This window comes from Eptesicus fuscus, chromosome 7, assembly GCF_027574615.1.
Source record: "Eptesicus fuscus isolate TK198812 chromosome 7, DD_ASM_mEF_20220401, whole genome shotgun sequence".
Taxonomy (NCBI): Eukaryota; Metazoa; Chordata; class Mammalia; order Chiroptera; family Vespertilionidae; genus Eptesicus; species Eptesicus fuscus.
In genome coordinates, this window is record NC_072479.1 from 103,595,938 (window position 1) to 103,608,468 (window position 12,531).

The 12,531-nt window shown below is 57.4% G+C and overlaps 1 protein-coding gene across 1 annotated transcript in view; it reads left to right on the top strand.

Moving 5' to 3' along the window:
• Window positions 1–12,531, top strand: part of ZC3H7B (zinc finger CCCH-type containing 7B) — a 39,705-nt gene that overhangs the window by 6,203 nt on the left and 20,971 nt on the right. The window contains exons 2-4 of the mRNA XM_054719565.1: window positions 9,632–9,690; window positions 10,620–10,653; window positions 10,769–10,966. Of these exons, the coding sequence (XP_054575540.1) occupies window positions 9,638–9,690; window positions 10,620–10,653; window positions 10,769–10,966 (285 nt within the window). The 5' untranslated portion in view covers window positions 9,632–9,637. The remainder of the gene's footprint in view (window positions 1–9,631; window positions 9,691–10,619; window positions 10,654–10,768; window positions 10,967–12,531) is intronic.

Consider the following 12,531-nt stretch of genomic DNA (forward strand, 5'->3'; position numbering starts at 1 on the left):
CAACACCTGCCAGTGGTTTCCTGACCCACGCGGAGCACGGCGCCGTCACCCGCGGGGCCTGCCCCTCGCACCTCGCTTCCTACTTGGCTTGCCTTCACTCCAGCGCTGACACACGGGCCTCTGTCTTCTCCTTGCACATCCTAAGCTCGTCCCCACCTCAGGGCCGCTGCCTTTGCCGTACCCTCGGCCGGGTGCCCTCTTACCCACCTCCCATGTCCTCGTGCTGGCTCCTCCTTTTGTCTCTTAAACGCCACCTCCTCAGAAGGGCCTTCCCTAAGCTCCCAGCCCTCCCCCATCACTCCCTGCCGTTTCCTATTTTCGTTTCTTTGTAACTCCTAGCTGTATCTTTACTTGTGCACTTGACACTGACCTGTTTCTTTGTCTTCCCACGCCTGGAACACCAGCTCCACACGGCCAAGGACTTGGTTCCCCTCGCCCCCCAGCGTCTGGCAGCGCCCCTGGCACCTGCAGATGTTCTGTGGCTATGTGTTGAATAAATGAGCGATAGTAGCAGGGTGTTCCAGAACAGCCCTTGCCAAAAATGAGTGGCCTAGACAGAAACGGCAAAGAAATGGGTGTGGACTGATTGAAAGGGACTTTAGGCTGATGTTGTGAGTTGCCAGGGGGTCTCGTGACATCCAGCTCGGCCGAAACACAGATTTCCCAACTCCTCTGTCAGGGCACACTTCGTAAATCTGCAAATTGTCTTGCCAAGTGCATATCATTCGCTCCACATTGCAAAGGACGAAAGCTTAGGCTCAGTGGGGTGCCCCGGAAGCCAGTGTGGGGCGGTGCTGGGATGGGAACCCAGGTCTGCACCGGCACACGGCTCCTGGCGCCCACCCGCCCCGCCTCCCTGTCTTCAGGCCGTGAAGCAGGCAGAGCAGCCCGTGACACGCTCCACGTACCCGGCGGTACAGCCGCCGGGATTTCTGGGCTCCCACGAGCAGGAGTGGCGACTTCTCAATTGCTCAAAAGAAAGAAACACTCCACAATGTTAAGCGGTCACTCTGAGCTACGGGACTTGGAGTATTTTCTGTTTTGTTTTGTTATCCTAGCCCATAATTCCCAAGGGTTGTACAATGAGCTTCTGTTACTTTTCTGTTAAAAAAAAAAGAAAAAAAAAAGAGTTCTTGTTGAAACATCTCACTTGAGCACCACAGCTGGTGGGCGGGGATGGAGCAGGGGCCTGGCCCCCGACGCAAGATGTGGCTTCCTGTGCGGTTTGGCCCCCCGGTTGTCGGGAGCCTGCGGGATGAGGACAGTTAAAGCTCCCTATAACCGGAGCACCGAACACGCGGCCGGAGGAGTGAGCTGTGCTGCTGCCGACGCTTAGTTTGGTTTAGGGGGAGGCAGTGTGTGTGTGTGGCGGGGGAGGCAGGGGGCAGTTTCCTGAACTTTGGTTTCTGTTGAGGTGGCCAGTTTAAAGTAAACAGAGTGCAAGTTGCTGAGGCCTGGGCGGGGGCATTCCGGTCCATGTTCCTTCCTTCACAGGGGCTCCTGGTGGCGCCTGGGGGCGTGCGGGTGCCGCCAGCTTTCTCCCTTGGCAGCCACGTGGCCGTGGGCAAGTCTAGGACCTGCCAAGCCTCACTTTTTAATTTTATTTTTAATACATTTTATTGATTTTTTACAGAGAGGAAGGGAGAGGGATAGAGAGTTAGAAATATCAATGAGAGAGAAACCTCAATCAGCCACTTCCTGCACACCTCCTACAGGGGATGTGCCCGCAACCAAGGTACATGCCCTTGACCGGAATCGAACCTGGGACCCTTCAGTCCTCAGGCCGACGCTCTATCCACTGAGCCAAACCAGTTAGGGCTAATTTTATTTTTAAATATACTTTTTTAAAAAATAGACTTTTTATTGATTTTAGTGAGGAAGGGAGAGGGAGAGAGAGATAGGAACATCAATAATGAGAGAGAATCGACAGACACGTGAAAAGATCTTGCCTGGGAAGTATGAACCCACCCGCCGTGTTCACCAGACCTTGCTCCTTCAGATGACCACGTGTCCCGATCAATAGCACACGCACTGTCTGAGCAGCACTTCAACACGTATGCAGAAGTGAAAAATGGGGTCTCTGAATGGTCTGCCTCAAAACAAGAAAAGTCCTATTGGGACGGAATCCACCAATGACCTGAAAGATGGGGGAAATGTGTGGCTAGCGATGACATTACTTTGAATAAAGCACTTTAGCCGGGAAAAAAAAAATAAATAATGAGAGAGAATCATTGATTGGCTGCTTCCTGCACGCTCCCCACTGGGGATCGAGCCCGCAACCCAGGCATATGCCCTTGATCGGGATTGAACCCGGGTCCTTTCAGTTTGCAGGCCGACGCTCTATCCACTGAGCCAAACCGGGCTAGGGCTAAATATACTTTTATTGATTTCAAAGAAGGGAGAGAGAGAGAGCGATAGAAACATCAATGACGAGAGAGAATCATTGATCCGCTGCTTCCTGCATGCCCCACACGGGGGATCGAACCCACAAACCGGGCATGTGCCCTGACCAGGAATCGAACCATGACCACTGAGCACACTGGCCAGGCACACTTTTTGTTTTATGATTTTATTTTTTCAAGCCTTGCTTTTCTGTGGAAAGTGGGGGTCATAACACCTACTTGTGAGATTATTGGAGGGATAAAAACATGATTCCTTAGAACAGAGCTTTTAAATCATCGCTGCCCCACTGACCCGTCAGGCAGCCTCCTCAGATGCTGCTTTTAAATGCATTAAACGTGAAATGCACAGGCTACAGAGGAAACCAGCCCTGCTGGCCTGTGGCCGTGCACTAAAAAGCAAAACCCAGCGGTGAGAGCATGACCACCATGACTTGGCCGTGGTGATGAGTGTGAGCGATGTTTGTTACGTCTGCAGTAGCTGGAATGTGCTGGGAAAGCAGTGGTTTCCTGCACTGAGGCTATAGCGGTGGATTGCCTACCTCCATAATTGAAGGGCATCCTAAATATCAGGTACAGGTTCGTGCAAAAAGCTTGTAAATGGCCCTCGCCGGTGTGCTCAGTGGTTAAAGCGTCGACCTGGGCACTGAAGGGTGGCAGGTTCGATGCAGGTCAAGGACACATACCTGGGTTGCAGGTTTGACCCCTGGCCCCAGTTAGGGTCAGTGCAGGAGGCAACCAATCGATGTGTTTCTCTCACATCATTGTTTCTCTCTCTCTTTCTCTCTCTCCCCTACACCCTCCTCCTTTCTACTTTCTCTGAAAAACAATGGGGGAAAATATTCTCAGGTGAGGATTAAAAAACAAAACAAACGAACTTGTAAATGGACCCCTGAATTCTCTCGTGGACCCCAGGTTCAAACCCCTGCCATAGAAGGTGCTTGACGCTCAGTGAATAATCTCCAAAAATGAGCCGAAACCCCTTCCTGGCCTCCTTGGAGCCGAGGGTCCGAGGGTGGCCTGGCAGGGCCCATAGCACTGTGGGGTGGGGATGGGTGCAGACCTGGTGCTGACAGGTGAGGTCGGGATGGGGGAAGAAACCTTGCCAGGTTTCCGAGTAAGCCACTGAGGCTGGTGAGTCAGGAGACCCAGGGATTTTGCAGATGACACAACCTCTGGTAGTGCGCATGCGTGTGTGCGTGCAGGCGTGCAGGCGTGTGCTTGAGTGCGTATGTGCGCATGCGTGTGTGCGTGCATGCATGTGTGTTTGTATGTGCGTGTGTGCGTGCATACTTGTGCTTGTGTGCGTGCATGTGTGTGCTCGTGTGTGCTCATGCGTGTGCGTGTGCGCATATGAGTGTGTGTGCGTGCGTGTGTGTGCTCGTGTGTGCATGCGTGCGTGCGTGCGTGTATGCATGCGGGTGTGCGTATGAGTGTGTGCGTGTGCGTGTGTGTGCTCGTGCGTGCGCATGCACGTGTGCGTGCGTTTATGCATGTGGGTGTGCGTATGAGTGCGCGTGCATGTGTGTGCTCGTGTGTGCGCATGCGTGTGTGCGTGCATGTGTGCGTGCGCATGAGTGCGTGCGTGCGCATGAGTGCGTGTGCGTGCATGTGTGTGCTTGTGTGCGTGCATGCGTGAGTGCGTGCGTGCATGCGCGTGTGCGTATGAGTGCGTGCGCGTGCATGTGTGTGCTCGTGTGTGCGCATGCGTGCGTGCATGCGCGTGCGTGCGTGCATGCGTGTGTGCGTATGAGTGCGTGCGTGTGTGTGTGTGGTCTGCAGTCTGCACTCTGCATTCTGCACTCTGCACTGGCTGCTGCTTTTTCAAGAAGCCGGGGACAGGTGAGTGCCAGGCGGTGGCGTGTGGCTGAGACTGGCGACGTCCTGTGGGCATGGGGATGGGGAGGAACACGTTGAGTTGGGAGGTGACTGGTGGCCTCCAGAGTCCAACTGCCAGGGTCCAAACCCCAGCTCATGACTTACTAACTATCAGATCATTTCACTCCTTGAGCCTCGGTTTCCTCATCTGTAAAATGGGGATGATGATAGTATCTTCGTAGGGATGTGGTCAGCGTTGAGTATTACATTTAAAGCTCCTAGAACAATGTCTGGTAGGAGAAAGTGGTTGGTAACCGAAGACTGAAATCAGTCTCTACGCTGTTATGCTGGGGTTCGCGGGGCTCCCCTTCCCCACAGTGGGTTCTGGGCCTTCCTCTGGCTCCCAGAGATGAACCAGGGGCAGCCTCTGCCTTTAGGCGCTCATAGTTTGGAGAGAGCTGGGCACACAGCACCTGAGGTCAGTTAACCAGGACAGGTGCAGCGGTTGTGGTGAGCTCGGGGCCGTCGGGGAAGGCAGGCTTCCTGTAGAGGACCCCCTGGGCCGAGCTTCACTGAAGCACCGGGCGTGGCCAGGGTGGGAAGGAAGCGAGGGTCTGAAGGGCGTTCCAGACAGATGGGCAGCGTGAATGGGACGTTGCTAGAGTGTGAGAGTCCAGGCTGGGCCGGGCTGGAGGGAGGCCGTGCCTACAGTGCTGTGTGCCCGGGACTTGCCCTGCTAGTAGGTGTCATGGAAGGCTTTGTTTGTTAAACTTTTTATTCGCAGAGAATTGCAAAAATAGCACAGAGTTCCCTACCCAGCTTTCCCGGAGGGTAATTTATAGTTGTCTTATCTTATCAGGCCCAGAAAACTGGCATTGCTACATTACTAGGCGGCAGAGTGTATTCGGGTTTCAACTTTTAAAAAAACACATGCATTCTTTTGTGTGTGCGCGCGCATGCACGCCCGGAAGGGTGTTGAGCTGGGGCGTGGCACTGACGTGTGTTAGACAGATATCCTTGACCGCCAGCCCGTGGCCGCAGGTGGGAGGGGCCTCCTGGAGGCTGCTGGCAGGAGCCCCGAGGGCCTGAGCGACAGCCCGGGCTGTGGAAGGGCGGGAGGGGCTGCGGAGGGAGAAACGTTCCACAGGTAAAGGTGGAAGACGGAACAGGATGGCAGTCGCAGCTATGACTAGAGTTGGGGGTTAATGGAAGAGAAACTGGGTTAGGGAGAAGCTGCTGAGTTAAGATTGGGATGTTTTGCCCGGCCAATGTGGTTCAGTGGTTGCGTGTCAACCTATGAATCAGGAGGTCACAGTTCGAGTCCCAGTCGGGGCTCATGCCCGGGTTGCAGACTCGATTCCCAGTGTGGGGTGTGCAGGAGGCAGCCATAAATGATCCTCTGTCATCATTGATGTTTCTATCCCTCTCTTCCCTCTCCCTTCCTCTCTGAAATCAATAATAAAAATATAGCCGAGACCGGTTTGGCTCAGTGGATAGAGCGTCGGCCTGCGGACTCAAGGGTCCCAGGTTCGATTCCGGTCAAGGGCATGTACCTTGGTTGCGGGCACATCCCCAGTAGGGGGTGTGCAGGAGGCAGCTGATCAATGTTTCTCTCTCATCGATGTTCCTAACTCTCTATCCCTCTCTCTTCCTCTCTGTAAAAAATCAATAAAATATATTTTAAAAAAAATAATAATAAAAATATAGCCGAAACCGGTTTGGCTCAGTGGATAGAGCGTCGGTCTGTGGACTGAAAGGTCCCAGGTTCGATTCCGGTCAAGGGCATGTACATTGGCTGCGGGCAAATCCCTGGTAGGGGGTGTGCAGGAGGCAGCTGGTCGATGATTCTCTCTCATCGATGTTTCTAGCTCTCTATCCCTCTCCTTTCCTCTCTGTAAAAAAATCAATAAAATATATTAAAAATATATATATACACTGAGTGGCCAGATTATTATGATCTCTGAACGCATAATAATCTGGCCACTCAGTAAATATATATATGTATACTAGAGGCCCAGTGCACGAAATTTGTGCACAGGGGTGGGGGGTGTCCCTCAGCCCAGCCTGCACCCTCTCCAATCTGGGACTGGGCCTAAACGGGCAGTCGGATATCCCTCTCACAATCTAGAACTGCTGGCTCCCAACTGCTCGCCTGCCTGCTGTCCTGATTGCCCCTAACCGCTTCTGCCTGCCAGCCTGATCACCCCCTAACCACTCCCCTGCCAGCCTGATTGATGCCTAACTGCTCCCCTGCCAGCCTGATTGCCCCTAACTGCCCTCCCCTGCAGGCCTGGTCACCCCTAACTGCCCTCCCCGGCAGGCCTGGGTCCTGCCCAACTGCCCTTCCCTGCAGGCCTGGTCGCCCTCAACTTCCCTCCTCTGCCAGCCTGGTCGCCCCTAACTGCCCTCCCTTGCAGGCCTGGTCCCTCCCAACTGCCCTCCCCTGCTGGCCTGATTCCTCCCAACTGCCCTCCCCTGCTGGCCATCTTGTGGCGGCCATCTTGTGTCCACATGGGAGCAGCCATCTTTGACCACATGGGGGCAGCCATCTTGTGTGTTGGAGTGACAGTCAATTTGCATATTACGCTTTTATTAGATAGGATATTAGAGGCCCGGTGCATGAATTCGTGCATGGGTGGGGTCCAGCCAGCCTGGCCAGGGGGAGGGGATATGGGCGGTTGGCTGGCCTGCCTGCTGGTCTAACTCCTGGTCGAGGGGACAATTTGCATATTAGCCTTTTATTATATAGGACTAGCAGCCCGTTTGCACGAAGATTCGTGCAATAGACCTTCATTCACCTGACTGCCTGCACCAGTTTTCTGCCGGCACCAGGGACCCAGGCCTTGGCTGTGGCCACCGCCTCCTGCCTTCTTTCAGGGTCGGGGCTTGGCCCCAGGCAGCGGCCTTGGCTCTGCTGCACCCCAGCCTCCCTGCTACAGATCGTAGGAGCCGACCCCCTGTGGTTGCCTGCGATCCATGCAGGCTCCCCGCTGGTGCCCAAGGCCTGGAAAGCCTCCGCCCGAGGCTTTCCCAGCCTCGGGCTCCGCCACACCCCAACGTCCCTGCAACGGTTTCCTGGTGGGTGTGGTTGGTGGGCGTGGCTTGTGGATGTAGCGAAGGTACAGTCAATTTGCATATTACTCTATTATTAGGTAGGACTAGCAACCCGTTTGCACGAAGATTCGTGCAATAGACTTTCATTCACCTGGCTGCCTGCACCAGTTTTCTGCTGGCACCGGGGACCCAGGCCTTGCCTGTGGCCACCGCCTTCTGCCTTCTTTCAGGATTGGGGCTTGGCCCCGGGCGGCGGCCTTGGGCTCTGCTGCACCCCAGCATCCCTGCTACAGATCTTAGGAGCCGACCCCCTGGTCGTTGCCTGCGATCCGTGCAGGCTCCCCGCTGGTGCCCAAGGCCGGGAAAGCCTCTGCCCGAGGCTTTCCCGGCCTTGGGCTCAGCCGCACCCAGTGTCCCTGCGACGGATCTTAGGAGCCGTCCCTGCAACGGTTTCTTGGTGGGCGTGGCTGGTGGGCATGGTGAAGGTATGGTCAATTTGCATATTACTCTATTATTAGGTAGGATATACACTGAGTGGCCAGATTATTATGCGTTCAGAGATCATAATAATCTGGCCACTCAGTGTATTTTTTAAAAGATTGGGATGTTATGAGTTCAAGGATCAAGCAACCCAGCGGGGGTGGGCCAGAGAGGACTTTCTGGATCCGGACGCCTCCGAGCTGGGTCTTTTTTTTTTTTTTTTTTTTGAGCTGGGTCTTGAAGGGTGAATGGGATTGGCTAGGTGTGTGGGTGCGGTGGGGGGTGGGCATTCTAGGTAGAGAGCCTAGGATTGGGAAAGACATGGAAGTCATTGGACATCCAGGTAGCTCTACCCAGAAAGCCAGAGATAGGAATCTGAAATATGGGGGAGGGGGGGCTGGTGAGCGGGACAGATTTGTGAGTCATCGAGGTGACTCAGGGGTAATCAAGTGCAAGGGCTCCCCTGGGGAGAGCGTGTGGCCTGAGGAGAACAGGAGTGTTGTCCCTGGAAGCCCGTGCCTTGGTCTGGAGACCTGGGCAGGGGAAGAGGAGCCCCTACTGGACGGAGCGGGATGATGGGGGAGGTGGCTGTGAGGAGGGCCGGGCAGGTGCAGCGGGGGCGCCAGGAAAGGCGGGTGAAACCTGTCCCTCTGCCAGACGGACGGACGCAGCAGTGAGAGGGCCCTGGGGTGGGGGGCCCTTGGCCGGCGGCTGCGGAGCCGTGGGAGTGGGTGGGGTGCGTGGGGAGTGGCGTGGGAGGTGAGGGTATGGAGACAGTGTGGACAGCTCTTTCCCTGCCTGTGACCCAGAAAGGAGGGGAGGCTGTGCAGCAGGCAGCAGGGGCACCGGGCCAGGCTGAGGGGTCCCCGGGGGGTGGGGGCGGCGGGGCCGATTGCTTAGTGGGTGACAGGAAGGGTGATAGTGATGTGTGGGGGCTCTGGAGCCAGGTTGCGGGGTTTGAATCTCAGCTCCCCCGTGAACGATCTGTGTGACCTTGGGCAGGTCTCTCTAACGTCTCTGTGCCTCTGATTCCTCCTCTGCAAAGTGGGGACATGATGGCAGCCCCTCCTGAGGGTGGTGCGGGGAGTAAGGGTGAAGGAAGGAACTGCGTGTAAAACGATCGTGGCAACCCCCGGCACGTGGTTACCACTCAGCAACTGTTGGTGTTATTATCTGATTGTTAACGTCTCAGGGTCAGTTCTTCTCATCTGTAGGAAGTCCGAGTTGGGTGAGTTGCTGCTCGTTCGTCTGGTTCTCTTACCGTCACGTACTGTATGAAGATGGTGCACGTAGGGCTGAGGGGAGGGGCTCCTGGGGGCGGGGCATGAAAGGAGAGGGGCCTGGGTTCAAACCCTGCCTCAGCGGTACGCCAGCTCGTGGTGGGGGCTCCCCGAGCTCCGGCTCCTCCTTGGTAAGATGGGGGCAGAATGACACCCGCCTCGCTGTGCGGTTGAAAGGTTCAGTCCGAGCCTGGCCCAGGGCGTGGCACTACATTGTATCTCTAGTCAGGGGCGTCATGTTGCTCTTTCTGTCTCTTCTCCCCAGACTGAGTGTGATGGTTAGACAAGGTTGTTCCCCTTGAACTTGAGGGTGTCCCGTGCAGTACTGCAGCCCAAGCCATGCTGTGGGAAAGGGCGGGGGCCTCCATGCAGCCCCGTGGCCGTCGAGGGCCCGCGACAGGCTCCACGTCCGGGGGGACTCGGGCGCGGAGGGCAGGAGCTGCGTGGCGTGGCTCAGTCTTCGGAGGCCCTGAGACAGGTTACTGCCCTCGGTACCTCCCCTCTGCTCCTGAGAAAAGGGATGAGTGAGGGCGAGTCCGTGGCGGGGGGCAGATGGGCCCGGCCCCTGCTGACGGACTGATGGACCGTTCTCTCCCCCAGAGACTGATGGAGAGGCAGAGACGGAAGGCGGACATCGAGAAGGGGCTGCAGTTCATCCAGTGAGTGCGCGCCGGGCGGGCGGGCCGAGCAGGGCGTCCTCCGAAGGCGACGCCGAAGCGGCAGGCTCTCTCCAGCCTCCTCCTCTTGCTCACGGAGCCTTTGCTGTTCGGGTCCCGTGTGCCTTGGGGTGTGGGGAGGTGGGGTGTGCTGGGAAGGGGCTGGCATGGCAGGGGCTCGGGGACTGGATCTGCGCGCCCCACATGTGAGCCACGAACCCCACACGCACCCGCGCTCCCTGGCCCTGGTCACCCTTCGGTCTTGTCCCGGGTACCACTTCCCCTACCGGCCACCCGGCTCGGTGATGCTCTCGCTGAGCACACCCTCCGGGCTCCGGGCGGGCCTTGGCGCGCGTCGTGGTCCTAGTCTTCACCGCGGCCCGGGAAAGGAGGCGGTCTTGCCTCCGGGTTGCAGATGAGAAAGCTGGGGTTCAGAGACCAGGAACTTGTTTAGGGTCTCACAGGATTCGAAGAGTCCCAGGGGGTGCCGGCTCTGAGGAGGCCTGGCATTGGCGGGTCCTGTGTTTAGTGAAGGGACGGGAGAAGGGGACGGGGGGGGGGGCTGCTGGAGGTGCTGGGGCTGCAGAGTCAGGTCTGGTGTGGGGGGCACGGTCATTCCCAGAGGACCGGTCTCTTAGGCAGAGGACAGCCGCTCGCCTGGAGCACCTGCTCCCGGGAAAGCCCGGCTGCCGGGCCTGGGGCAGACACGAGCCTCCCTCCCTCCCTGTCACGGGAGATGGAAGGCCAGGATGGTGAGGATTTAGGGAGAAAAAAGTGCTGCCCCCTCACCCTGATCCCGAAGCTGACATCTGAGGACGGAGCTGGAGCAGCCGCTCCAGGCATGACCTCTGGCCCGTGGCCCCGGCTCCTGGACCTCCACGCGGCCGGATCCCTGCTCACCAGACCTCGTGTTCCTCTCCTTTTCCTGCTAGGTCGACACTACCCCTAAAGCAAGAAGAATATGAGGTGAGTGCCGGCGGCCGGGCCGGGGGTGGTGAAGGGGCGTGGGGGCCGGCGGCCGGGCCGGGCTGGATGGGGAAAGCCCTGAGCCCCGCTGTGTGCCCCCCCCCCCCCCCCGCAGGCCTTTCTGCTCAAGCTGGTGCAGAACCTGTTTGCCGAGGGCAACGACCTGTTCCGGGAGAAGGACCACAAGCAGGCGCTGGTGCAGTACATGGAGGGGCTGAACGTGGCCGACTACGCCGCCTCCGACCAGGTGCACCTGCCCCAGGAGCTGCTGTGCAAGCTGCACGTCAACAGGGCCGCCTGCTACTTCACCATGGTGAGCCTGGCGCCCTCCCCGCTCCCCCCGCCCCCGCCCCGATCGCCCCCCGTCCCCGGCCGCCCAGTGAGCCAGGCCGGCTGTGCATCCTCCTGGCTGACCCTCACCATCACCCCCTGGGCTCTCAGCCCGGCTGCCCGGGAACTCACCTGGAGCTTTTAAAGCCCTAACACATAGTAACGATTTGTAAGTGATGCTGTTGTCCAGCCCTGGCCGGGGAGCTCGGTGGTTAGAGCACTGTCCCCATACACCAATGCTGCAGATTCGATCCCTGGTCAGGGCATATACAAGAGTCAACCAAGGAGTGCATGACTAAGTGGAACAACAAATCGATGTTTCTCTCTCTCCCTCCCTTTCTCTAAAATCAATCCGTAAAAGTTTCCGATAAAGAAACGGTTTTTAAAATGCTACTGGCGCCCTAGCTGGTTTGCTCAGTGGATAGATCGTGGGCCTGCGGACTGAAGAGTCCCGGGTTTGAGTCCAGTCCAGGGCACATGCCCGGGTTGTGGGCTCGATCCCCAGTCGGGGGGGGGCGTGCAGGAGGCAGCCAATCAATGATTCTCATCACTGATGTTTCTATGTCTATCTCTCCCTCTCCCTTCCTCTCTGAAATCAATGAAATATATATTTAAAATAAATAAGTAAAATAAAATGGTACTGGTGCCTAAGCCCAACCCCAGATGGATCACATTAGAATCTGGGGCGGGGGGGGGGGGGGGGGGGGGCGGGGAACTGGGCATTGGCAGGAGTCTGTGGGCAGTCAGAGCTGAGAACCCCTCTTCTCATCCCCCTGCCTCTTTCTGCAAACCTCTGGCCTCTTCCCCGCCCTCCTGGGCTCCTTGCCTCCATCACACCCTCACGTCTTTTTTCGCACTTCAGTCTCCTCTCCGCCCTCAGAGCTCCAGCCTCCCCCTCGTGCCCGCCCTGCTCGCTCGCGGCCTCAGGCGCGCGCCAGATCCTGTGAGGCTGTGCTGTGGGCTCTGTGGAGGCTCAGCGACACCTGAACTCACAGTGGACTGTTCTGGACAAACGGGCCCGCCAGGGGCCTGCGCACACTCTTCAGTACGCCGGCTGCCTTCCTGAGCTCACGTCCTCTTGAAGGCGCCTTTGTTATTCTTCTTTAAAAAGACTTTGTATGGATTTTCAGAGAGAGAGGAAGGGAGAGGGGGAGAGCGGAACGTAGATGTGAGAGCAGAACATTGATCGGCTGCCTCCTACATGCCCCCTCCTGGAGATCAAGCCCACAACCGGGGCATGTGCCCTGACCGGGAATCGAACCAGCAACGTTTTGGCGCACAGGACGATGCCCAACCAACGGAGCCACACCGGCCAGGGCGCAGTCCATGGTGTTCTGAGCTGAAGGCAGACACGGAACAGACGTGCCTGAGTGACTGGGCTCATCACGGTAGCATGGAGGCTCCTCCCTCCATGTCCTGACAATGCCTATTGGCCGCCCCTGCAGCTGGACACAGGGATGCCCTTGACCGGAGTGTGAACACCAGAGCTGTTTCCTGTGGCTCTGGAGCCTCTCCCTCAGGGAGCCGGGTCCTCCAGCATCCTCTGTC